The 25,996-nt window shown below is 45.1% G+C and overlaps 2 protein-coding genes across 4 annotated transcripts in view; one reads left to right on the top strand and one right to left on the bottom strand.

Annotated features, from left to right (window-relative positions):
- Nucleotides 1-18,835, bottom strand: part of WASF1 (WASP family member 1) — a 62,165-nt gene extending 43,330 nt beyond the window's left edge. Inside the window, exon 1 of one of the 3 annotated variants that reach the window (XM_054174133.1) lies at nucleotides 18,610-18,835. The gene's annotated coding sequence lies outside the window, so the exon portion shown is untranslated. Of the gene's footprint in view, nucleotides 1-17,801; nucleotides 18,002-18,609 lie in introns of those variants that run through there. The other 2 variants (XM_054174131.1, XM_054174132.1) reach the window with 2 other exon arrangements.
- Nucleotides 18,836-19,448: 613 nt separating this feature from the next.
- CDC40 (cell division cycle 40) overlaps nucleotides 19,449-25,996 on the top strand; it is a 37,995-nt gene continuing 31,447 nt past the window's right edge. The window contains exon 1 of the mRNA XM_054174009.1: nucleotides 19,449-20,137. Coding sequence (XP_054029984.1) covers nucleotides 19,946-20,137 — 192 coding nt within the window. The 5' untranslated portion in view covers nucleotides 19,449-19,945. The remainder of the gene's footprint in view (nucleotides 20,138-25,996) is intronic.

Raw genomic sequence — 25,996 nt, 5'->3', positions numbered from 1 at the left:
TAATGAACAGATTAACAGAAATCAATTTCTTCACACACAAATCTGTCAGACCTCATTCCTCCACTTCATGTTCAAATTGTATCTTCAAAAGAAACAGCTAAATAGAAAAGTAGGAAGAGGCTTAGTTTGACCTCATTTGTGTAGAAAGAACCCCAGTATTACAATAGAATAAACCAGGTTGGAAGAGACCTTCGAGATCATTGAGTCCAACCTATCATCCAACACCACCTAATCAACTAAACCATGCAACCAAGCACCCTATCAGGTCTCCTCCTAAATACCTCCAATGACTCCACCACCTCCCCAGGCAGCCCATTCCAATGGACAATCACTCCCTCTGTGTGGAATTTCTTCCTAACCTCCAGCCTAAACCTCCCCTGGCACAGCTTGAGACTGTGTCCTCTTGTTCTGGTGCTGATTGCCTGGGAGAAGAGACCAACCTCCGTCTGTCTACAACCTCCCTTCAGGTAGTTGTAGAGAGCAATAAGGTCACCTCTGAGCCTTCTCTTCTACAGGCTAAGCAACCCTAGTTCCCTCACCCTCTCCTCATGGGGCTTGTGTTCCAACCCCCTCCCCAGCTTTGTTGCCCTTCTCTGGACCCGTTCCAGCAAGTCATCCTCCTTCCTAAACTGTATGAATCAAAAAGGCTCCCAGTATTAACTGTATGAGTAATAAATAATCCAAATATTAACTGTGTTAACCAAAAAGAATCCCAATAGAATAGAAAAGAATAAACCAGGTTGGAAGAGACCTTCAAGATCATCGCATCCAACACCACCTAATCAACTAAACCACAATATTAACTGTCCACCTTTGACAACACTTTGTGTTTTAAATTGAAGTTCTGTCAACAATTGTATTTGAAGTATGTGAGCAAAAGCCAGGTTTTACTGCAGCCATAATGTGACTGCACCATTGTTGTTGGGTTTTTCTAGCCACACATTCTCACTTGCCTCTTGGTTTGTTTTGTAGCCATCGGACTTCTTCCCACAGCCCTATCACAGCAGGCACGTGGAAAGAGCTGTGAACTCCCCCCCCTCTCCATCCCCATCTATGCTGGAAAGCTAAGTGGTGGTGACTGCAGTAGGAGCTCTTAATATTCAGTTTTGGAGTTTTTTTCAAGCTTGTGACACAACTGCTGCATCCACAGCCTGCAGTTGGAAAGAAGAGGAAGCTGACAAGATTTAAAGCCTCACTTTCCACTTAGACATTTTCTAGTACCTACCATGGGGGGGAAGAAACAAAAGATAACCCCAAAACTACCCTGGGCCAGCAAGAAAGTGTTAAGCTGCATTTTATTGGAAAATGAATGCATTCTTTGTAGAACACCCAGGACAGAGGAGATTTCATGTGAACACAGCACCTGACATACAAAGGTGGAACAAATCATGAGTAAAGAGCTTATTTGGGACATCATCTTAGTGGATTTCAAGAGCATATTTTACTTTGCTAAACCTGGCTGCTTCCAAGAAGCTGTAGTACTTCACAAATGGTTTTCCCAAGATGCCTACATAAATTATGTGTCACAACAGTGGTTTAGCAATTCCCAGCAATAACAGTCTTATTGCTATGCTCAAGGTTTCCTCTAATCTGGTGGCAGAGTTTTTAGGACTCAGTTGGGAGGCTGAGCAGATTCCTTTCAGAATGGAACTGCCACAGGTGATGCTGGAACTGCTCTCTGTTCATGCCTTTTTCACCTGTTAAACCTCATTTCTAGTTATTGCTTTCTTCAGGTTTTGAGGCAATAATAGGGTGAACCCAAACAGTTTTCTTCCTTAGCAACGCTGCTGCCCAGGCTTGGAGGAGAGGAGAGAAGCTCTAAGAATTCTGTTTGGTTTTCATTATCAGAACTCTAAACATCATAGGCTGTTACACAGAATCATAGAATCAATAAGGTTGGAAGAGACCTCAAAGATCATCAAAGTCCAACCTGTCACCCAATACCTTATGACTACTAAACCATGGCTTCAAGTGCCACATCCAATCCCCTCTTGAGCACCTCCAGGGATGGTGACCCCACCACCTCCCTGGGCAGCACATTCCAACAGCTAACAGCTCTCTCAAGTGAAGAACTTTCTCCTCACCTGGAGCCTAAACTTCCCCTGGCACAGCTTGAGACTGTGTCCTCTTGTTCTGGTGCTGGTTGCCTGGGAGAAGAGACCAACCCCCTCCTGGCTACAACCACATGATATTTATGCTTAGCAGAGCTGTCAATGTTCACAGAGAAATCCTTTAGGATTCCACACACACACCTCCTGTCACCAAAGATGACTCTCTTCTCTGAACTTGGGCATGTTTCTTTGGCTTTAATAAAAAGGTACAATAAAAAAAGCACAGAAACCACTCAGGATTATGGGTTTATTTTGTTCTCCATACAGTTCTGCCTTGAATCACAATGAAGGCACAAGCAAAAAATGTTTAGCAGTCAGCTACAAAGTTTTGTTTAGAAAGGTGTTCTCTGAAGTCCCAGGTACACACAAATGCTTTGAGTGACTTGAAAGAAAAATTCTCTCCTGAGGAAGCTTTACATAATGTAAAAACAATGCTAAAAAAACCTCCATATGTATGGAAGTTGTTAGCAATTAAGTTTTTAATATGTGATGTAAGAGGTTTAGACTGGATGTTAGGAAGAGATTGGCCATTGGAATGTGCTGCCCTGGGAGGTGGTGGAGTCACCATCACTGGAGGTGTTTAAGAAGAGCCTGGATGAAGCACTTGGTGCCATGGTTTAGTTGATTAGATGGTGTTGGGTGACAGGTTGGACTTGATGATCTCAAAGCTCTTTTCCAACCTGGTCAATTCTATTCTATTCTAAGGAATTCAAAACTCCCACAGTAAATTTTACCTTCTCCTCATATCCCTAGCTCTTGAAATGATACTAGTTATTACAGATAAACCTAATGTTTATTGTCTTTACATTCTGTACTGGTCAAACCAAGATTACTGTACTATCCCCTTGATTTTGCAACACATTTCTGTCTTTTACTTTAAAATTTAATTGCTATTCAATGCAGTTTTTGGCTTAGGTACATAATGATGAACTCCTGCTTACAAAAATAAGCCCATTACACATCCTATTAGCACTCCTACCTTTACAATATTTGAAAAGGTGATTAAGCCTTACAACTAGAACAACAATAGAAGGAAAATTAGGTATTACAATTTACAGCAATTAGGGGGAAAAAACCCCTCAAGCAGTATCTTTAATATACAACTCATTAATTAGGCTGTAAACATGACTAAGCCTTCCACATGCTCCCATTAAAGTGACCTGCCAATATGAATAAGCATAGCTTGATACCTGCTGTAAAAGTCTGTAATACATTTACCTGCCAGCCTTGTGTATGACACCTACACATTAAAACAAGTCCTGCATGTCATCACTCTGCTTTATCATGCAGAGAAGACTTACCTCCACCACCAGGAGAGAACAAAGCATTCTAGTTACCGGTTCACTAAACAAGGAACAAAGGCAAGAACTGTGAACAGTAGCTTGTTTGCACAACTGAGGATGGTGTCTCTTGTTCAACCTAGACACCACCTCAGCAAGTAAAACATCACAATCCCATAGAAAAAAGGAGAAATTAATGGTGGGATGAGGAAAAATACCAGAGGTCAAATGAAATGCCTATTTGTTGTGTGTGTTTGACACGAGAATCAAACAAGGACAGGGTAATACACAACATCATGTACTTAGGAAGAGTTTAAATTATCATTGAATCATAGAATCAATAAGGTTGGAAAAGGCCTCAGAGATCATCAAGTCCAACCTATCACCCAACACCTCAGGACTAACTAAACCATGGCTTCAAGTGCCACATCCAATCCCCTCTTGGGCACCTCCAGGGATGGTGACTCCACCACCTCCCTGGGCAGCACATCCCAATGGCCAATTACTCTTTCTAGGAACAACTTTCTCCTCACCTCCAGCCTAAACTTTCCTTGGTGCAGCTTGAGAGTGTGTCCTCTTGTTTTGGTGCTGGGTGCCTGGGAGAAGAGACCAACCCCCACCTGGCTACAACCTCCCTTCAGGTAGTTGTAGAGAGCAATAAGGTCTGCCCTGAGCCTCCTCTTCTCCACTGAATCACAGCTGGATCATCAAGTCCAACCATCACCCTAACATCACCACAGCCATTAAACCACATCCCAAAGTGCCATGTGCACCCATTTCTTGAACACTTCCAGGGACACTGACCCCATCATGGTTTGCTTACTCTGTTGGTTTTTTTTTTTAACTAAAAGCTCAAAAAGCAGAAAGCTGCATTTTAAAATATGCTGTCAATCCATGTCAATTTTTATTGTTTGGAGGAGAGTTATTTTCAGAAGAATCTGGAAGAACTATATTTGGGAGCAAGTTAAACTAGCCTGCTCACATTGCACACTACTCAATACTTCTGACAGCAGCTGCTGTCTTTTTCTTCTGGCCAGCTTCAAAAAAAGGAAGAAAGAAAGGAAGAAAGTAAAAAAATCCCATTAAGAACACTATGCTCTTGAGATCAGAGAGCTGAGCTTTAGAAGTTGTTTAATGGCCAAGTGAGCACAACCACTATCCCAAGCCCTAACGTGGACTGCAGAGGTCAGCAAGGGCTGGAGTGAAACGTTCACTTCAATTAGGCTCTAATACCTGAAGTTCAAAATGTTCTGACAAAGAGTGACTTTGGAATTCTGTGAGCTATCCATTATGTGCATGGCAGAACAGAATGTTAAGGTGGCTCAAGGTTCTTCTGCTCTTAAGAAACATCTGCCAACATCTCCTTCACAGCAGCTGTCAATCTGAGGAGCTTTTAATGTTGGCCTGAAGCATAGTAAAAGGGGATAAGGCTCCATCTAGACCCATTTGGGGCAGGTGTGACCATGGATGGTGAAGTTCTGAGGTGAGAAGAAAAGTGTTAGGCAGCATTCTTTAAGGGAAGCTCATCTCTGCCCTTTCAAAAAGGAATAGTTTCAGCTATCTTCCTTTCTCCACTGAGGGAGGATAGTGACCTATTGCCTCTCTACACTCCTCACTCTCAGCTGTGCTCTGTGGGTGTACACAAGGCTAGGTACAGCAACCTGGCGTTTCTCAACCTGCAGCAAACAGCTCAGCAGCTTCAAGGAAAAAAGGGTTTGAGAACTGCTAGCTTAAGAGAAAGTTGCATTGACATTGTTATTAGCTGCCTTACATCAGTGAAGGTTTGCAACACACCACCAGGGCTCAGAGAGGAGAGACTGGAGGCAGCGCAAAGGGTGGAACAGAGCAAGCATTGCCTTGTGACAGTGGGTAGGAGACACAATACATCCTTCAGAGAGCTTTTCTGTCATTCACTTAACTTCCTATTATTACAACAAAAGATGTTACAAATCAGAACACAGACAACATCCTTACACACTGCAGAAAGCCATGTTCTCAGGAAGTTTGACCTTGTCATTTCCATTTTATTTGTGAGGAACAAAAGTAGGTGGATACTACGATTTGCCTGACAATTGTTAGCCACAGACCAAAGCAGCGAGCAGTTAACACCTTTTTTAAGTGGAAGAGGTCCACCATCAGTAGCATGCAGCTGTATTCCATGACTGAAAGCTAGCAATCCAGCACTTCTTGAAAAACAAGATGCCTCAAGTCTGTATTTTCTGTCCTAAAGTCTCATACAGTGGACACATCATAGCTCAATTAGCACTAAAATCAGGCTGAGCCACCTCCTCTCCTCATTTTCATGCGTGTTCCTCAGGATAGATGAGAAGATAGCCAAGTCTCAATCAAGTTGACAAGCATTAATTTCCTTCTGCAAGTCACTGGCACAACTCCAAGCTGCAGCAGAGGGAATGAAGAACACTGTGTATTAAACAGGTCAAAACAAAACATTATTTTCTATTAATACTTGACAAATCACAGCTATTTAACTGAAAATATGAATTCTAAACATTAATGAGCTTTAGGTTGGCTTTCATACTCAATAAGGGAAGCATCTGAACTGTTTCCTCACAAGTAAGGTGTCTTCTTACCGTTGCTGGTTGTGCTACAGGCTCAGCACACGTTAATCCAACCTGCCTAAAATCATTCTCCCACAGAACACACATCAGTTACCTGGGATTTTGGAGCACTAACTTTTGGATCATTAGGAAAGCCTGAGAGTGGCATCCCAGCAGAAGCAGGCCACAAAAAATTGCTATGCAGGAGTTCTTACCATGACCTCATTCTGGCTTCATCAGCAGAAGACAGCTTGTGGTGTGATTGACACATGAAAACTGAGGGAGAACTCACAGTGTATGCTGTAGGGGAGAGGACTGTTAAAGGCCATGCTATTCTAAAGAGGTTTCTATGCAGCTCTCCTTCAAAACACACTTCCTTAATAAGCTTGATGTGCTAAAAATAAATGCAAGCTTCAAGAAATATTGAAACTCAAGACTTGGCAAGAGTACCATTCCAGTTTGTACTTTTGACAGGGAAACTTTGGAACACCACAAGTGGTTGGTGAAACAACGCAGTAGAAGCAGCTACCACAGATTTAGACCAATTGATTCCTCATTGATCTGTGGTAGCATTAACAGCAGTTCTGAGGATGAGCACATCCACTGAAAATACCAAGCTTTGGCTTGGACTGGGACCAGAATCAAACTGGATGCCATTCACTCATCTGCCCACTTCATACCCTAGCTGATTATTTTTAACAGACTAATTCCTCTCCCCAGAGTACCTTCTAATTACAGAATGTATCTTTAAAATCATAGCAGCTGCACAACAACAGCATTAGCAATATTTGTGCTTTCTGAACACACAACAATCACAAGATTTCGTTTTTACTGCAAACTTTCACCAACTTTGGATGCCAAGTGAATTTGAAGCTCTCAATTGTGGTTTCATCCATACAGCAAGCCCCACAGCATTAGTAACAAAAGCAAAATTATTACAGATCAGTAATTAGCATCATTTTGTCCAAGTAAATCCATAAATGAAGCTATGGTTTTATCGTTCTTAAACACATCTGCATGTCACTCACTCAATCTTATCTCCAAAGCTTGCATACTTCCCTTAAGAGCCTGAGGGAGCTGGGGTTGCTTAGCCTGGAGAAGAGGAGGCTCAGAGGAGACCTTAGTCCTCTCTACAACTACCTGAAGGGAGGTTGTAGCCAGGTGGGGGTTGGTCTCTTCTCCCAGGCAAACAGCACCAGAACAAGAGGACACAGTCTCAAGCTGTGCCAGGGGAGGTTTAGGCTGGATGTTAGGAAGAAGTTCTTCATAGAAAGAGAGATTGGCCATTGGAATGTGCTGCCCAGGGAGGTGATGGAGTCCCCATCACTGGAGGTGTTTCAGAAGAGACTGGATGGGGTGCTTGGTGCTATGGTTTAGTTGCTTAGATGGTGTTGGCTGATAGGTTGGACTTGATGACCTCAAAGGTCTTTTCCAACCTGGTTAATTCTATTCCATTCTAAAATGTCTGCACTTTTCCAAGGGCTATAACTGCACTGACCATGCATTTTCTTCCTTTATGCCTCCAGATATTTGAACACTCCAACAGTCTTACAGAAACAAGGTCCTGACACAACACATTCTTCTGAAGTATGCCTTTTGAATCAAAGCACTGTTCTCAAGCACAGGTGAATCAGGCTCCACCAGAATCCTTTCAACAACAGTGTCCAAAGGGTTACTGGTGTTCCAACATGAAATCAAACCCATCTATCATTTTGTCTGCAACTCAAGCTTAGAGATAGCCAAGCACTCTAAAAATAAGGCTAACAGATGTGGCTTGGGATCTAAAGGGACAAAACCACCTTGAAAATTAACATAAACTGCAAAAAGGTAAGTTGCAAGTCAGAAACAATAAAATATATGAACCCCACAGGAAAAGCCTTGCACTGCAAGTCAGGCACTGGAGGAAGGTGGGAAACCAAGGTGAAAAAACTCTTACAGTGCACATTTGAAAGTGTTGCAACATGAGCTTATGAATTCCTGAAAAAAAAAACAGGAGGCAAAAAGCAGGTGGAGAGGAATTTGTCCTTCAAAGGCTTTCTCAGCCTTCTAGAAGGTTAGCATCAAGCAGTATCCCTAGCTCTGTAGTTAACATGCTTCAGAACAAAAACCATCCAACAACCAGAGCAGCAAATCAACATCCACCACATTTTGTGACTGCATCACACAGCTCTTATGATTTTCTTTTCTAGCTGTCTCCATTTTAGAATCACATCCTTATCTCTTGACTTTTACAAAGTTAATCTTTCTTTTTCTGAAAAGATTCTCTCTCTGATAACACAGAAGGGTTCAAAAGAAAACTACCTAACCCTGAGCTTCTTTACTCACTACAATCAGGGATGGACTAGAGTATCTACAACAAGCATATGGCCTGGGAGTCTGAAAAACTGAAGCATTTGCTTCCTGCCACATCAAAAGGGCTGGATGCTGCATTTGTGCTCAAAAATCAGCTTTGGTAGCCAGTGTCCCACATGCAGGCACTGAGCTAGGGGAAAGTGCTTACATTTCTGAAAAGACACAGAAGCTGACCCATTTAGACTGCTTCTATACACATATGGCTTTGCTTTTTAATGTACTCCCAGCAACAATGAGAGACAGAATTAAGGGACTAGAAGAGAATAGAATTAACCAGGTTGGAAAAGATCTTTGAGATCATTGAGTCCAACCTATCACCCAGCACCATCTAATCAACTAAACCATGGCACCAAGTGCCTCATCCAGTCTCTTCCTAAACACCTCCAGGGATGGCGACTCCACCACCTCCCAGGGCAGCACATTCCAATGGCCAATCTCTGGGAAGAACTTCTTCCTAACATCCAGCCTAAATCTCCCCTGGCACAGCTTGAGACTGTGTCCTCTTGTTCTGATGCTGGTTGCCTGGGAGAAGAGACCAACCCCCACCAGGCTACAACCTCCCTTAAGACAGTTGTAGAGAGCAGTAAGGTCTCCCCTGAGCCTCCTCTTCTCCAGGCTAAGCAACCCCAGCTCCCTCAGCCTCTCCTCATAGGGCTGTGCTCCAGACCTCTCGCCAGCTTTGCTGCCTTGCTCTATTTCATGGGACAGGGCAGGAGTCTGAAAGTATTCAACATAAGAAGGATTTTTCTCTACCAGTAAGTTACTCTACATGAAACCTCTTACCAAGTATTGCTCTAGGACACCCTGATTATTCAATGGCTGTTTCCCAAGGGGAATGTCTTAATATCTATGCAGAGAGCACGTGTTCAATTGCTGTCAGCAGCTCAGAATTAAGAAAAATTCCAGGCCACAAAACTCTGCAGTCATCAAGCTGTCTCATCACTGGGCCATGCTGATCCACTGCAAGAAAATCATTCCAAGTATAATATGCTATGCTGCGCTAACCAAAGCACAGATGCACAAAGGGATCACAGGATGTTCTGCAAGTTTCAAGGGAACAATCTTTTGGCAACACTGAGCAAATCTCTAATGAATAAGCAGACAGTGAACTCATGAGGAACCCAGAGCTTACCAGAAGGCAGCCTGTAAATGTATTACTGCTTCAAGAATCTATCAAATATGGTAGATGCTAAGAATCAATCCCATCTACCTCAACTGCAACAGAATTTGGTATACAAAGCACCAGGGAAGGACTGAGAAGCCATAAGAGATCCTTTTCTTCTTTGACTTAGCATCACTACCTTAAGGGAGGTTGTAGACAGGCAGAGGTTGGTCTCTTCTCACAGGCAACCAGCACCAGAACAAGAGGACACAGTCTCAAGCTGTGCCAGGGGAGGCATGTGTATTCTGCCATGTAAAGCCATTTCTCAGCTGCACTGCAGATCCCCCACAACCCAGAATACTTCTTGTATCATTTGTGATGTATTTTCAGAAGAGGAAATTCAGACCAGACTGCAATGGCAGAAACCTTCATTACCACCTCCACAGCAGCCTAGGCCATTGATCACTTCTCCCAATTTATTTGCAAGATTTTTTTTCCCCCCCTGCTATGAAGACCATATAATCATAGAACATTTGAGGTTGCCTAGGGCAGACTCAACTAGAGCAGGTTGCTGAGTATTAAGAGGTAATAAATATCATAATATCATAGTACCAGTCAGGGTTGCAAGGGACCACGAGGATCATCTAGTTCCAACCCCCCTGCCATGGGCAGGGACACCCCACACTAGATCAGGCTGGGCAAAGCCTCATCCAGCCTGGGCTTAAACACCTCCAGGGATGGGGCCTCAACCACCCCCCTGGACAACCCATTCCAGGGCTTCACCACTCTCATGGGGAAAAACTTCCTCCTCACATCCAGCCTGAATCTCCCCACCTCCAGCTTCATTCCATTCCCCCTAGTCCTATCAGTGTCTTGTGCTACCAGCAGAGCCTGACATTTGCCACAGTGGGCAGGCTGGGAGGCCCAGAAGTGAGAATTTCCTCCCCACAAATGACTTAATGTTTGTAAGGCCCCTGTTCCTGAGAGCTTGGATTTTTTGGGTTTGTTCTCACATGGAATTCCAATCTGAGTTTATCAATCACAGCCTTCTCCTACAATATCAACAAAAAGGCAGAAGCAGCTGAGCATAAAAGACCTCTCTAAGCATTTCTGCACAGGCTGGTGGCTAGTGGCTGAGCAAGATTTAACAAGTTAAGCATTTCCTTTTTTTACTGAAAAGCTGACTCTGCATGCCATTTTTACAAGAGCTGGCTCAACTGCTTAAGTTCACACAGATTATCAAACTGGAAATGACATGAAATTCCAATTTTTAAACTCTTCTGTTTGGTATTCAGGAGCTGAAGGTCTGTGCCAAAATCACCATGGAGGGTGTTGGTTTGCCTTATGATAACAAGAACCTTTTGTGGGAGACTGCTGTCAGCCACCAACAATGGCTCCTCAATAGTGACCCTGCTTATCTGCCACAGCTGATCTGGCAGATAACCTATCTGAATCCACATCACCATCCCAAATGTGCCTGAAGGTGGAAGATGCTGGGCCCTCAAACCCAGTGTCAGGTTGTAGAGATACAGCTGTTAACTTTGATTTTGACCCCTCCACAGATATTACTTTGGAGGTGGCAACTGCTGGACAAGCTGCTGTAATACAGCATTGAGCCCAAGTGCTACCAGTGAAGTACCTCAGTGTCAATCACTCTTCCAATTTTCCATCATCTATTATACAGTGCTGATACTAAATAAAAGGGTTAATCTGCAAGTATGACTTCAGCCTAAAAAGGGTGCTCATGCTCCTCTGCCATACACCCTCAGTGTGTGTGTATATAGATCTGGTTGAGGGGTTTGCCTAAGACAGCTTCTCATCAAACATCAATTTTCATCCATGCTACAAGCCATCTCCATACTCAACATATTGATGTAGGAGTTCCTGTCATTATCCTCCTGCTGTGGACTGTTTCATTTTGTGTAAAATCCTTCATTACATCAAACAGCCAGAAGATGACTCCAAAGCCCAGAAATTACAACACTCATTTCAGCCACAGAAGACTGAGAATACCTCACTCCAAAGAATATTCATTTATTTGAGCAGCCTTCTCTGGTGAGAGAAAGCAAAGTTCAAGCTATTGGTTTGAAGCAAATAAAGCAAGGAGTTTAAGCTGGTTCTGTGTATTCAGGAGAACTAGTCTAACACTGACAGTTACATCTATACATACATGGAGAGAAATACAGGTACATTGAGAGCAAGCAGAGAAAAACCCTCAGTCCCCCTCTGCTTGCAAAGAAAGCATAGCTTCTGAGCAGGCTCAGGGGAGACCTTATTGCTCTCTACAACTACCTGAAGGGAGGTTGTAGACAGGTGGGGGTTGGTCTCTTCTCCCAGGCAGCCAGCCCCAGAACAAGAGGACACACTCTCAAGCTGTGCCAGGGGAGGCTTAGGCTGGATGTTAGGAAGAAGTTCTCCATAGAGAGAGTGGTTGGCCATTGGAATGTGCTGCCTGGGGAGGTGGTGGAGTCGCCATCCTTGGGGGTGTTTAGGAGGACACTGGATGGGGCGCTTGGTGCCATGGTTTAGTTGATTAGATGGTGTTGGATGATAGGTTGGACTCGATGATCTTGAAGGTCTCTTCCAACCTGGTTTATTCTATTCTATTCAATACAATACATTTCCTTGGGTAAATCCTTCCAATCTTTCCAACCCTCTGAAAAACTCTGCCACAGCCTTAATAGCAAATCCTCCACAACAACTGTGATTTATCCTTCTTTCTCTAAACTAATGGATAGTTAATAACAAACTTTGAATAGAAGAGTTAAGGAACTTGTGGAGATTAATACTTCTTGATGTTTTTTTTTCCCCCCAACTTCTGATTAGAGCTGTAAATTGGATAACAATACTTCAGCAAACTGCAGCTGTGCCCAGATTTTTCCTGTTACATGAACACTGTTAGTTTAGAAGCTTCTGAGACCTAGAAATGGCATCTTATTTTCTGCCTCCAAAGCACACTGCTTTGCATATCCCAACAATGAAGTTTCCCCTCACCCTGCTGCTCTCTCACACAGCTTGCTTCTCTCATGACCTCTCTGCTATTTCTGTGTTTGGCTACAGAGTTTTGAATCCTCAGGAAAATCCTTCTACTTTAGAAATCAAATTGTGCAGATTAAGGGAAAATATCAAACAGCTCCTGATTTGAGACAAAACATTAATCCTCCTCTAACTTCACATTTATTCCTGCTCTTTCCTCTCAGAGATTTTTGTGACCCATAAAAGTATTTTACCTCTCACATCATGGCTTCTTTATTTACTAGCCTGCTGTGAGGAACCTTCAATTACACCTTTCACAAGTGTATGTAAATTAGAACCCTATTAAAATTTAATCTGTTGTGCTCTTACTGCAATCAGAACCCCTAGCAGATTAGAGAGGCACAACTGTCTTTGCAGAAGCAGTACTAACCACATGAGTAATGGTAGTTGGTACTACTCAGTCTACCACCAGGCTCTGTTGGCATCACACACTTCTACCTACAAGCAGTTGTAACTGTAAGGGCTAAGAATTATGCCTGCAGCTTTTTTCTTTAAGAGCACCCAACAGCTTTTGAGCTTGTTTCCTGCACCAAGTGTAAGAGGTCACTTGCAGAGTATTTGTGGGATGTGCTCCTTCAGCACCTTAAAATCTGTTGGCCAATTTCTACCAAGTTGCACTAGAATAGAATAGGACCAGGTTGGAAGAGACCTTCAAGATCATCGAGTCCAACCTATCATCCAGCACCACCTAATCAACTAACCCATGGCACCAAGCACCCCATCAAGTCTCCTGCTGAACACCTCCAATGATGGGGACTCCACCACCTCCCTGGGCAGCCCATTCCAATGGGTAATCATTCTCTCTGTGTAGAATTTCTTCCTAACCTCCAGCCTAAACCTCCCCTGGCACAGCTTGAGACTGTGTCCTCTTGTTCTGGTGCTGGTTGCCTGGGAGAAGAGACAAACTTCCGTCTGTCTACAACCTCCCTTAAGGTAGTTGTAGAGAGCAATAAGGTCACCCCTGAGTCTCCTCTGCTCCAGGCTAAGCAACCCCAGCTCCCTCAGCCTCTCCTAACAGGGCTTGTGTTCCAAGCCCCTCACCAACTTTGTTGCCCTTCTCTGGACACGTTCCAGCAAGTCAAGATCCACCCTAAACTGAGGGGCCCAGAACTAAGTACATTGAGGCTCTCCAAACTTGGGAAAACATGAGCCAGATAGAGAACAGAAACTCTATTAATGCTCCCAGCAAATGAATGCAGCTTACCACAGAGCAGGGGGAAAAAAATGGGGGAAAAGACAGTACAAATACCCTAGCTATAAGAAATGCTTCAAGAGAATTCAATGTCTTTTATTAGATGCCAAAAAAATCCACCTGGCTTTAGAATAGATTCATTTCCTAATAAGCTTTAAGTGCCAGGCAGTTATGCTCTACTTCTATGCAAAGTCTGCTGCTGGAAGACTAAATTCTTGTCTCAACCATAGCATGTAACTAAAAAGTCAATCAACAGCAAGTTATAAGAATTCATTCCATTGTTTCTGCTCTTCATTAAGTGTTTTGTTAAACTGTAACTACCTTTGTTACTCTGCAGCTCCGTGTGTGCTTGCAATTCGCTGCACCAACACAGCAGCATAGGGAAGCTGGCATTCAGTTTAGCCTCCCATTCCTCAAAAACATAGGCACCTAAATTAATAGTTTTGGAATGTATACAGTTCTGATGACATTTTCTGCCCTTTGACTGATGGGGAAAAAAAATTAATCACAGAATTAAGACATCCAGTATCAAGGGGATGAGGCTTTCTAAGGATGCTAATTAGTTTTCCTGGAAGTCTATAGATAATCTTTTGCCACCCTTTTCCAACACATCCTTTGTTCAGCTTGCATTAGAAGCTGCAGGCCACGGCACTGGATAAGCACCTGGGGTAGTTTGAAAAGGCAACACAGAGAGGAGTTGGCTCTGCAGGAAAAATGATTTTATTTGCAAAGTCAAGTGAAGCAAGTACAACAGTAAGTTCTTCAAGTCTTATCTCTTCTTTTTTTTCTTCTTTTTCTTTGAAACCACTTCTTGTAAACATGAAATATATAGCTTGTAATCTGTGTCAGACGACCTCAAGATCCCTCCCAAAAAACTTTAGAGAGACTGATTCACAGATGTACTGGAACACAGCACTCCTATTCAATCTGGCGCCTTGGTATCTGTGAGAATCCGGGACACAGGCCAGAAAAGCACGAACTGGGAGAGAGGTATTATCAACCTTGCAGCAGTCAGAGGCTCCAAGGTGGAAGAAAAAACAAAGCATGAGTTATAAAAGGTGCTTTACTCACCAAGCAGTTAAATAGAGTACAGTAACATGCATCAGACACACCAGCAGAGGGTTATAACAAGGTCCAACCCGAATGCAGTAACAGTAACCTGACAAGACTTCCATCATGATACCTCATCTCAACCACTAAAAGCGTAAGAACCAAGGGGAAAAAAAACACCTAGTTTTCTTTCAAATCTTGTATTTCCTACAGGCAACAGAGCCTCATATTTTAGTTAAATCCTCTGCCTGGGAAGTAGCTAACTTTTCTGTCTCCTTCCCCCCCCCTTTTTTTTTCCTTCCTTCCAAACTACAGACTTACAGATCTTAGTGGATGAAAAGTGAATGCATATTCAAGTGGGCTGGTAGCAGTTAGAAGAGAAGAGAATAGAATAGACCAGACCAGGTTGGAAAACACCTTCGAGATCATCATCCAACACTATCCAATCAACTAAGCCATGGCACCAAGTTCCCTATCAAGTCTCCACTGAAACACCTCCAGTGATGGTGACTCCACCATTTCCCTGGGCAGCACATTCCACTGGCCAATCTCTCTTTCTATGAAGAACTTCTTCCTAACATCCAGCCTAAACCTCCCCTGGCACAGCTTGAGACTGTGTCCTCTTGTTCTAGTGCTGGTTGCCTGGGAGAAGAGACCAACCCCCTCCTGGCCACAACCTCCCTTCAGGTAGTTGTAGAGAGCAAGAAGGTCTCCTCCGATTCTCCTCTTCTGTAGGCTAAGCTCCCTGTTTAACACACACACATATATATATATACATATAAATAAACTAGAACATCTGGGATTACATGCATCATCTTCTGCAGGGGAGACAAATCAACAGAAAACAGAGGGCATGAGGTAAAGCACATTCATCATGGAAAGCAAGGGAAAAAAATTGAGAGAGAAAGTACACAAAAAAGAAACTAGGATAAGATACATTAAAATCACAGGGAAATAGATTTCATGATCTATTATAGGGAAGAAAAGCCTGTTGTAAAAGAAAAATTGGGAAATGTTGAGTTAAAGCTGGATATATTTTACCCCAGCTTTTAAAGGAAATCAGTGTCATGCAGGAAGTGTTGGCACAGGGGCTTCCCCCACTTAGAAACTGGCTGGCTGAATTCAATCAAATTTGACAGAAGGGTAAAAAGGTCTTGAACATAATTGCCTGAGAATCAAGATGAAATCAAGATGCTCTGAGTGTCCTGAGCAAAGGAAAGGCTGCACTTTGCATTAAGACTTTATTAGATGTTAGATGATCCACAGAAGGATGGGACTGTAAATGTTTCAAACAGGAGTAACAACCCCCAAAAAAACCCAACACAGGGATTACAACTACCCAAATTACAACCACCTCACGTTACATATGTGACATTTAACAAAAACAAACAAATCCAAACCACCAAAAAAACCAAGGGTAAGAAACCAGGCTTCTGCTGCTCAAGGAACGACTCCTTTAAAATACTTCTTCCTCCTCTACCTTGGGAAGAAAGAAATACATGGCAATACTCGACACAGCATTCACCAAGAGGCCCTTTTTAAGATGTGAAAGTACTCTACAAAGTGGGACATTTTTATCTTCCTTTGGAGAAATCAAAGCAAGAGAGGCAAAGAGACTGCAAGAAAAAACAGCAATGGAAAAGCTGGATGGAAAGAAAAGCCAAGTAACCCAAATCACCTCCCACCCGCTACTCCAGTCTGCCTTCGGAGCCAGCAGCATCCAGCTCCATACTATGTGTGCTGGAACCAGATTAAAACAGAATGTACTTACAGCACACAGGCATCAATGACAAGACATTTTAAAAAGCTCTATCACTATCTTGGTTTGCATAAAACAGATCAAATCCTTCTTGAATTCTAGAATAGAATAGAACAGAGCAGCATAGAATAGAATAGACCAGGCTGGAAGAGACATTCAAGATCAGTCACTATATATTCTATACATATTAACATATTACCTCAACACAAATGAAGAGCTATTCCTCACCTTTTCCAATGAAACCAGATTTTAGATAACCATCTGTATGATCCATCTACACTTTGAAAGCACTCAAATCAGGGTTTCATAGTAAAAAAAATGGCATCTGCACACTTGCTGCAAATTAACCTTTGCTACAGTTTAAGCACAGGAACTTCAGATGGTGTTCCAGTGAAAGCCTTCTTGCTGCTTGCTTATATACTAAGATGACAGTACCAGAAAAGCAGCTAATATAAAACTGCAAGTGACTTTCATAGACTCCACAAAGAAAGCATCTAGAATCCCAGAGGATTACTGGCAAGCCACCTAGGATGCTTGGACACAATGTGGCTGAACATAACTTAAGCAAACTACCAAATCTTTGTCAACTGTCTACTGAAAGATAACAGAGAAGGATTAATTGGTTCACATTTTTTCCTCAATAAAATATCACACACTGGTTGCACAAATAGATCTTGAAACATTTCCCTTCTCAGGAAGCACCCTTTCAACTTCAGACAGCACCCAGCATCTGCATGCCAAGAGCAATGGGAATGCAGTCATATGGAATCAGTTAACAATTACAGCCAATAAACAAATCGACTGCAGTGGAAGATCCACTTTTGATATTAACCAGCAGTGACTCACGAGAAGCGTCATACAGCTTTCCTTACTTATAGATTCATCATCCATATATTTAAAAGTCAGCTCATTACCATATGAAATGCTAGTTAAAGGTAGCATGTTTCAGCTGTTGGAGATGGAAACAAAAGAAAGATCTGTGCTGAAAACCTAAGACTTTTACCTGAATCCCGATTGTGGCATACAAAGAGGTATGTGTTGAATAAAACGGATCCAAATGCAGCACCTTGCTCCACTCCATGCTACAAACACTTTCTGTCTGCCCTTACGTTTATTCTATCATTTTTTTTCCAAAATAATCCAAGTTACCCTCTCAAGCTAAGGTGTGTTGTTTTTTAAAGCTGTGACTGCTGCAAAGGATGTAAAAAAAAAATCAAACTAGAGCATTTAATCTAATTAAATGCCTCTGTGTCACAATTAGATGTCACTGTATGCTCAGTTGAATTCCGAAAGCACATGCAGCATGAAAGGAAGTCATGGCAATGTTCTGCTCCAGGTGCAAGCGCATGCAATGTGTATACCTGGCGTTAAAGCGAGCCTCCAGCGCTCTGCACTTTCTATTTATTCTGTCTGCCGGTGAAGGGAGCGCAGAGGGAGGCGTTTTGCCGGCTGGAGAAGTTGGAACCTACGTGCTCCTCCTGCTCGCAGCCTCGCCGCGACCCCCCAGCCTGCCTAACAATGGTAGCAGTGTTCCAGCCAACATTATCTGCCGCCAACGGGATCGAATCCTCTCGCTTCCGAAGGGCAACCTCGCCGCCCGCCCCTACCTCTGCCTTGCCCAGTCCCAATCACTCCGAGCGGCGGCCAGCGGGGAAGGGGCAGCCCCGCACTTCAGCCCCGACCTGCAGGCGGCTGACGTCACCCCCACCGCCCCTCGCCCGATGACCCCGGCCCCGCACGGCCCCACCTTCCCCGCTGGCCGATCCCGCCGCCTGCTCGCCAGGTACGGGGCACACGGGGCGAGCGGTCAGGGAGGCGAGGAGAGAGAAAGAGAAGCGCCCCCAACGCTCCGGCACAAGTGCGGCCCCCTCCCCTCCGCCGCCTTACAACACGCCCCCTCCTGTCCCTGCTAGCGGGGGTGGCGGAGAGACTGGGCAAGGGGCTCCGCGGCCGCGACGCTCTTCTGTCCCTCCCTTCTCGCTCCCACCGCCACCGCCCCCCTCTCAGGCACGGACAAAGCGGAGGGGGCCCACACCTGGCGGGGGCCGGTCCCTTTGTGGAGCGGGCAGGCACGTCTCGCAGCGCCGGGGAAGGGAAGTGGGGGTGCGGCGGCAGCGGGTCCCGCCCGCCTCAAGGACCCCGAAAAAGGGGATCGGGGCACTTACTCACCGGCCCGGCTCTCGGGTGCTTCGTCCCCTCGCCTCACACCTTCACACCGCTCGCCTCAGCCCCTCCCTCCGCCTTCTCCTCCGCACTGCCTCCGCCGCCGTTGTGGCGCTGGAACTTCAAACGGCGCTAGCCATTCCGTGCGCGCCGCCGCCGGCTCGGCGGCTCCGAGGCGAGGGAGAGAGGGAGGCGGCGGCAGCCGCGTGTGGCCCCGGTGGCGGCACGGAGCTCCCCCGAAAGCTTCACAATAGACACAGGACAGCGTGTGTGCCTCTGTGTGTGTGTGTGTGTGCGCGGGAGGAGGGGCCTCTCCCGGCGCGCCGAGGCGGGAGGCAGGCAGCGCTGTTTACCCGGCGGCCAGACCCGGTCCCCCCGCCCGATGGTCGGGCTGGTCCATGCGCTGCCACCACCGCCCCCAACCCAGCGGTGCAAGGGAGACAAGCTCACCCCTCCCCACTCCGTGGGAGGCAGGTGGTACAGTCCGGCCCGCTGGTTCCCTGTCCCTAGCACGGGAGGGGAGGGGCCCGCCATTGTGACGTAACTAAAGCCGGCTCGGTGCAGGCCAATCGGCGGGCGGAGACAGAGCTCCCCGGGGCACAGCCCGCCCCTGGGCTGCCCGGGACGGAGCGGTGGGAGCTTGCGGGTGAGCGCAGGGGGTCGGAGGGCCCGGTTCGGGCGGCAGTTCCGCGGTGCCGAGCTCTCCGGCTGCGAAGCGACCCGCTCCGTTGCTGCCTCTCTGCCGAAGAGATGGCGAAACCCCTTTGTATTCGGGAGAAGGCGGGCGCTCAGAAGCTATCGCGCCCACCCACTATCGGCTTTCCTTTGCTAATATGCAGGCGGATGCGAGGGGAAACCCCAAGCGCCTATGACCAGCCAAAATGGGCTGGAACGGGGCCGGGTACGGCCGGTCACCAGCTGGCGCGGGTTCTTTGAGAGTTCCCCGTCGCGCTCGTTTCCTCGGCAAGAGTGCCTCCGTATAATTCTCTCGCCGGGGCAGCAGGACAGCAACACCACCCCATAGCACCCATAGCGCCGTGCCGTCACCCCACGGAGCCCGTTGTGCCCTGACCGGCTGGAGCCGCGTTGCGCGATGGAGCTTGTAGTCCCGCGCGGGAGTCCTGGAAGGTTAAGCACCAGCGACAGCAAAGGGAGATGATCACCCCCTCAAACTCCTGGTACCCCATAGAAGACCATAGTTTGTCTTTTAGAGCACATTTGCCGTTTTATTGAGCTATCTTTTAAGGTACAGCCCTAGACTGCTCGCCCTGCGTGGTAAGGGACACGGTTAAGTTCCACGGAGCTGCCAGGACCTTCCCGTCCCGTCATCCACCGCGCCAAGATGTCGGCGGCGATCGCCGCGCTCGCCTCCTACGGCGGTTCCGACTCGGAGCCCGACTCAGAGCCCGAGGCCGAGAGCGGCTCCCAGAGTGCTGTGGTGCTCGCCAGTCGCGACGCCGTGCTGCACCTCCGGGGACCGCCTGCTGCCCCCCCGACGCTGGCCGTTGACGCGGCCCCGGAAGTAGCCGTGAAGGTAGGAGTCCCTTCGCCGCGCTGGGGCTGGGGTCCGCAGCGCCCGCCCGCCGCTGTATCCACACCGTCGGTCTTTAACACTGGGGCTGGGGACAATTGCGGGGCAGCGGAACCGGCGTGGAAAGCGGGGGGCTGTCGGGGAAGGTGTTTACGCGCCCAACGGGGGGACGTTGCCGCTGCCTGGCCTTGCCCTGCCCTGCGATGCGGGGGGGCAGAGTTGGGGAGGGAGGGCTTCTGCTGGGGACCTTGGCCGATGGATCCCTCAGTGGCAGATAAGCTAATAAAAGCGTATTGTCTGTACCTCAAAGCTATGCCTTGCTTGGAGTTCTCAGATATTCCTGCCTCAGGTACTCCTGTCTCCTGTTCCCCCGAGATTAAGATGGGTTTCTGTGCGATTTGTCGGGGTGGTTGGGGTGAAATCGGTGCTTTATATCCTGCATGCCTGACTCCTGTTCTAAAGAGCCATCTGAAAGCTGATCGGTGTTTCTGGTTTCGTTCTAAGTGTTGCTTGGGAAACCTTAACCTTCCAAGCTCTGTATCGTACCGGTTTGCTTTGGGGATTTCGGAAGGGGGAAGGTGAGGGTGTCGGGGTGCTTTGGGCATTTTAGTTTGGGCAACTAATTGCTAATCGAAAGCTGGCGTTTCACACTGTGCTATTCTGTTGCTTCCAATCGTTCTAAAAAGTTTCCTACTTCGTGACAAAGTGGTGTGTGGAGTCTTGCATTTTGTTGCCATAGGTTAGCTCCTATGCTATCACACCTGCTCATATTTGCATATGCTGGCCAAATGTGCATTTTCTTATACCTCAGTCTTAGAAATATCTTAACTTCTTGAATTGCATCCTCTGGCAGACTGTCTTGTACAGGCCTTGAAAGCAATACTAATTAACATCTGTAATATCTTTTGAGTGTGAATGAAAGTGGCAGGTAGCATTAGCTGTGCTCTTCACCACTCTTCAGGCTGTAGCAGCAGGTTTCCCCTTTGCTATGCCATACAAAGGTTTATGCAGTTGGTCGGTGGCTGATATCCGGGAACTGATATGAATTTTAAAACCAATAGTAAAATTCTGGTGAGGTATTTGTCCTTGGATCCATCTCTTGGTCTGGCTTGCAATGTAACTGCACAAATGCTATGCCAGGACAGTTAAATGCCCAGAACCAAGTGGGAGCCAGCAGCTGGAGGAAAAAGTTATATGTCAGCATCATGTTCTTTTCAAAGCTGTTCACTAGGCTATGACCCTGGAAGGAGTCTCCATCAGTAAAACTCAGACTGCCTCTGCCCCAGGTGTTCTGCTAACCAAGATGAAAGTGAGGTTTCTGAGTATCAAAGTGTTTCATTAAAACATTGTCTGGTATCTTAAGTTAAGGATATATATGCTCTGCATACAACTGAGAATATAATGATTTCAAGCTGAGGCTGTCTTAAATAAGCAGCATATTGAAGCTTCTTTTAGCACCACAACTTTCCTTGAGGAGTTACAGATCATTTCCTTGTAGAGTGGTATCAGGCTTTCTTTTCAGACTTTTACAATTCAAGAAAGAAATGCTGATCTCATAGCCAACATTTCCCCCACACCTTCTGTGTCTAAAAATGATAGCACCCCACCAATCAGCAGTGAAAGGCTGCCAGTCACCCTCAGGAATTTACCCTAATGCTTTAGGATTAGAAAGCCTGTACTGAATAAATATTAAAAACATGGTGTTTGAGGGTAGGCCACAAGAATTCTCCAAGTACAGGGCTGCAAAAACAGCCAGATGAGTGTGGTGGCAAGCAGAGTTTCAGTTCATTAGTATCACTTCACTTGTGCAAGTGTTTTGAACATGTTTAAGGATCAAATACTCCTTAAGTTCATGGATATGCATTACGCAAGGGACCAGGAATGGATAAGGAAGCCTGGTGGTAAGAAGGGAGGCTAGAAAGGTTGGTCATGCAGTAGATGTAAATGACAGCTGCACACAAGTACATTTTTGGCAGTTGAGAATGTAAATCTTAAGTGGCTGGTGTTGTACATCCTAGTTCTAATCATTGTACATGTTTCTGGTTCCTGCTAACTTGCACAGTTGTTCAATTTACATGCACTTCAAAGAGGAGTAGGTTCTTCACCTTCTTTATTAGCAAGCCTAATTGGTAGCACACTCAGCTGCACCCTTTCATCTTTTTGTTCTTACTTAAAGGTGCTTATCAAATACAGCCCCAAGATCTTACTCCAGGATGTATTTCTTTACTCTCCAGAAGTCAGCTGAGTTCTTGCCTCACAACATGAAATTATCAAATCACATTTCTGGGGAAAATATTTTTTTCCATAATTGAAAGATGTACTGATCTGTAACTACAGTTTACAAGCTGGAGGGCAGGGTGTTTGTCACACCTTCTTACAGTCTGCCTGTTAAAATAAGCCTGCCATGATGTTAATTACTCATAGTAAATAACATTGAGTTATAATTACTGGTTACTTCAATCCAGTTGTGCTACTTCAGTTTTACATTGGAAAGCTGACTAGATGAAAGTGCATGTTGCTGCTGCTATTTTTAGCACCACTAAAGTGCTGAAAACGTTACAGTATCTGAGGAAAGGTAGTGGGGGAGGAAGTGTGCACTTCTGGATCCTTCATCCAGAAAAGGATGCATGAAGCTTAGAGAAGGGCAGCAGGGCTGAAGAAGAGTCATGCCTCTGTATGAGGAATTATGGGAGGCCAAAACTGAAAAGGAGATGACTTGAGGTGAAAAGCATGACAGAGACCTACAAAATCATTAAACAGTATGGAAAGGGGAGGAATACTCCCTGCCTCTTCCAGCACAGCAGCTACAAGCTAACTAGTAGGAGCTGAGTTCAAAGCAGACAAACAAAAGGGTACATTTCTTCTTGTAGTAGGGACTAACCCTACTACATGTTGTATGAAATATTGTGTATGCAAGAAGTTTACACTCAGGACAAGTACTTGAAAGAGATCCATTGAAGGAAGAGGTGTCAGTAAATAAAAGGGAAAGGAGCCTACTTGCCAACAGCTAGGGCTAGGAAAGAGCTTCACTCCAGCAGTGGTCATCATTGGGGGTAGAAAAGGTGAAATAGTTCTGTGGTGTCCTCACCACTTGCTGGTGGAGATTCGGTGCTTCTACTTGTTTATTCCATCATGAGTGGACTTCCCTTCAGAGGAAAGTCAGGTCCTGTGACCTCTGCAAGGATTTGTGTCTATTCATTGACTCACTAACATAGACAAGGCTCTTGTCAGCTTTCTGCTGGAAGTTGTGTTTTCTGTATGGCAAAAATAAAGGCCCTTTCTCCTTGTTGTCTCTAACATACAGTAGGTTCCTCCACTAATTGCAGAAGCAGCTCATGAAGCATAGCTCATCCATCCCATTGTGGCTCTTTAGTAACTGCTGTGGCTAAGCACACACCATCCTGGTGCTTTGGTACTGGTTTTCCATGGATGCTTTTTGCAGTACAGGAGCCAAAGGGTTTGTGTTGTGTTCAGTGTGGAAAGGGATTGGGAGTCTCTATTTCTCTGTTGGATCTATTTAGATGTCCAGAAAAATACTGCTGCTGGGAAAGAAATAGACTTCAGTCACCTTTCTGTGTTCTTTAAAGTCTAATCCCTGCCCAGGTTCAGAGAGGGGGAAGGCACAAAGTCAGTGTGTGACAGTTGTGTAGCAGTGTTGAGCATGTAGTGACTTGGGAGGTGTTACTGGTTTGGTTTCCTCTAACACAGGGGGTTTCCTGCTTTCTTTGACACATGCTACCTTGTTGAGAATAGATGTTTAGAACTTGTCATCCTGCAAGAAGCTGGGCTTCTAGCTACATCATTTCAGCATTTAACATCTCCTTTCCTTGCTGGTTGATTTTTATTCTACTGAATCCAGTGGGATGGCCATTTACTACTAAGAGAGTATGAATGGGTAGAATGACTAAAAGCTGATAACAGCCAAATCTTAATGCTGGGACTTCAATGTAAATGTCATTCATCTCTTGGTAATAAGTCTGGAAATCCTCAGAATGAGATAGCACTGTGTATTTGTCACCCCAAGTGGTTCATGCAAGAATTGGTGAGTGACAAATTGCTTAAGTCTCTGCAGCTCATGGGATGGGGGTCTTAATTTACCACATTTTAATTTAATGGATGATTAAAACCAATTAAATCTTATGCAAAGCAGCTTGCCCCTTCTCACTGTTTGGCTAATTAGTAATGGATTTAGCTGGGGAGAGGGGAAGCTTAGGCTTGAGGTGAGGAGAAAGTTCTTCACAGAGAGAGTTGTTAGCTGTTGGAATGTGCTGCCCAGGGACGTGGTTGAGTCAACCCCCCTGGAGGTGTTCAAGAGGGGATTGGATATGGCACTTGGTGTCATGGTTTAGTAGTCATGAAGTCTTGGGTGACAGGTTGGACTTGATGATCCTTGAGGTCTTTTCCAACCTTATTGATTCTATGATTCTAAGGAAACTTTGTAGGTTTATTATCTATAATGTCCAGAAAAACACCATAGAAGCCATCACAACTCTTTGCTTGCATTATAGGAGACTGGAAAACTGAGCTCTGCTTTGCTCTAACAAACTTTGTGTTCAGAAATCTCAGGTGTTTGCAAGTGTCAGGTTGTTCTTGTCAATGCAGAAATGGCTCTCACTAAGCTTAGAGGTAGCCACATATTAGCACAGTGGGGATTTCAGAATTTGGCTGTTAGTTAAAAACATGGTGGGTGAAAGGGAGTGTGAGCTGCCTTAACCCAAACCACATGATCTCCTTTCTGAGGAGCAGAATTAGCATCCAGCATTGCAGTCCATGCTGCAGCTCATTTCTTTTATTTTAAGTTTTTGCTTTGATGCCCACTGCAGGGATTTGGCCTGTGTTTAATTCATGAATGTTTTTTGTCTTGCATCCATAGAAAAGAAAACCTCAACCAACCTTTCTCTTTTTTTTAATCATCATTATTGAACTAGTTTCTATTCTATAAATCAAATACTTTTCTTAGGGGGTAATGGTTGTGGTTTATGGTGTTCAGGTGGAGTTTTTTCTGAAGAATAACAGGACTGTGTTGTGTTTAAGGAATCCATAAGAAGGGCAGCTGCTCTGATTTACCATATGTATAGTGTAAAATCCTTTCTATTTCCTGTGTTCTTTCCTGTGCTGACTTTTCAAGTGGCCAGAGGGCTTTTATGGTAGGACTAAAGGAGCATACCTTGGAGGCAGCTAGACATTTTGTGATCTGTAGGGAGTTATAATGAAGCACCTGCTTGTCTATACTTAGCATCAAAAGCTTCTTTCTGTCTCAAGGTAGATTCCTTAGGAAATGGTAGTACTCCAGATACAGCCCCGAGCGCCGTTCTCCACTGAGAGTGTGACACTGTGCTGTAGGATGAAAGAGGCAGAAGGAGACCATTTAATTATCAAAGAATTTTTTTACTTAAGTCAGATCTGAACTGTAAACCTGATACTGCAAATAAGTAGACATCACATCTGCTTAAAAGGCAGCCAACACACCAAGTGGCTTGATAATAAGACATCGTCTGCCTCTGTTCTGCCTTGCGTGAAGGGTGCTACCTGCATATGTCTGGGCAAACTCATTTAACCTGTCTACCAAACTTCAGTGGATCTATAGACTGAGCAATTTCAGTTCTTGGCTGTCCTTATTTCTGCTGTGGTGTATAATCTGTATCTTTTTTTAGGCTGAATTAGGTTGTTCAGTTCTTCTATACAGGTCATATTTTCTTAGACTTCTGATCATTGATTATTTTCTCTTTTGGACCCTTTCCAGTAGCTGCTATGAGGTTCCCAGTGCTGTATTTCAGTGTCTTCCTTGCAATGAGAGGCTCAAAACTGAACCCAGTATTCGAGGTGCAGCCTCACCAGTGCTGAATACAAGGGCCAATCCCT

Source organism: Dryobates pubescens, chromosome 28 (genome assembly GCF_014839835.1).
Source record: "Dryobates pubescens isolate bDryPub1 chromosome 28, bDryPub1.pri, whole genome shotgun sequence".
Classification (NCBI taxonomy): Eukaryota; Metazoa; Chordata; class Aves; order Piciformes; family Picidae; genus Dryobates; species Dryobates pubescens.
This window is presented reverse-complemented; position numbering and strand designations above follow the sequence as displayed.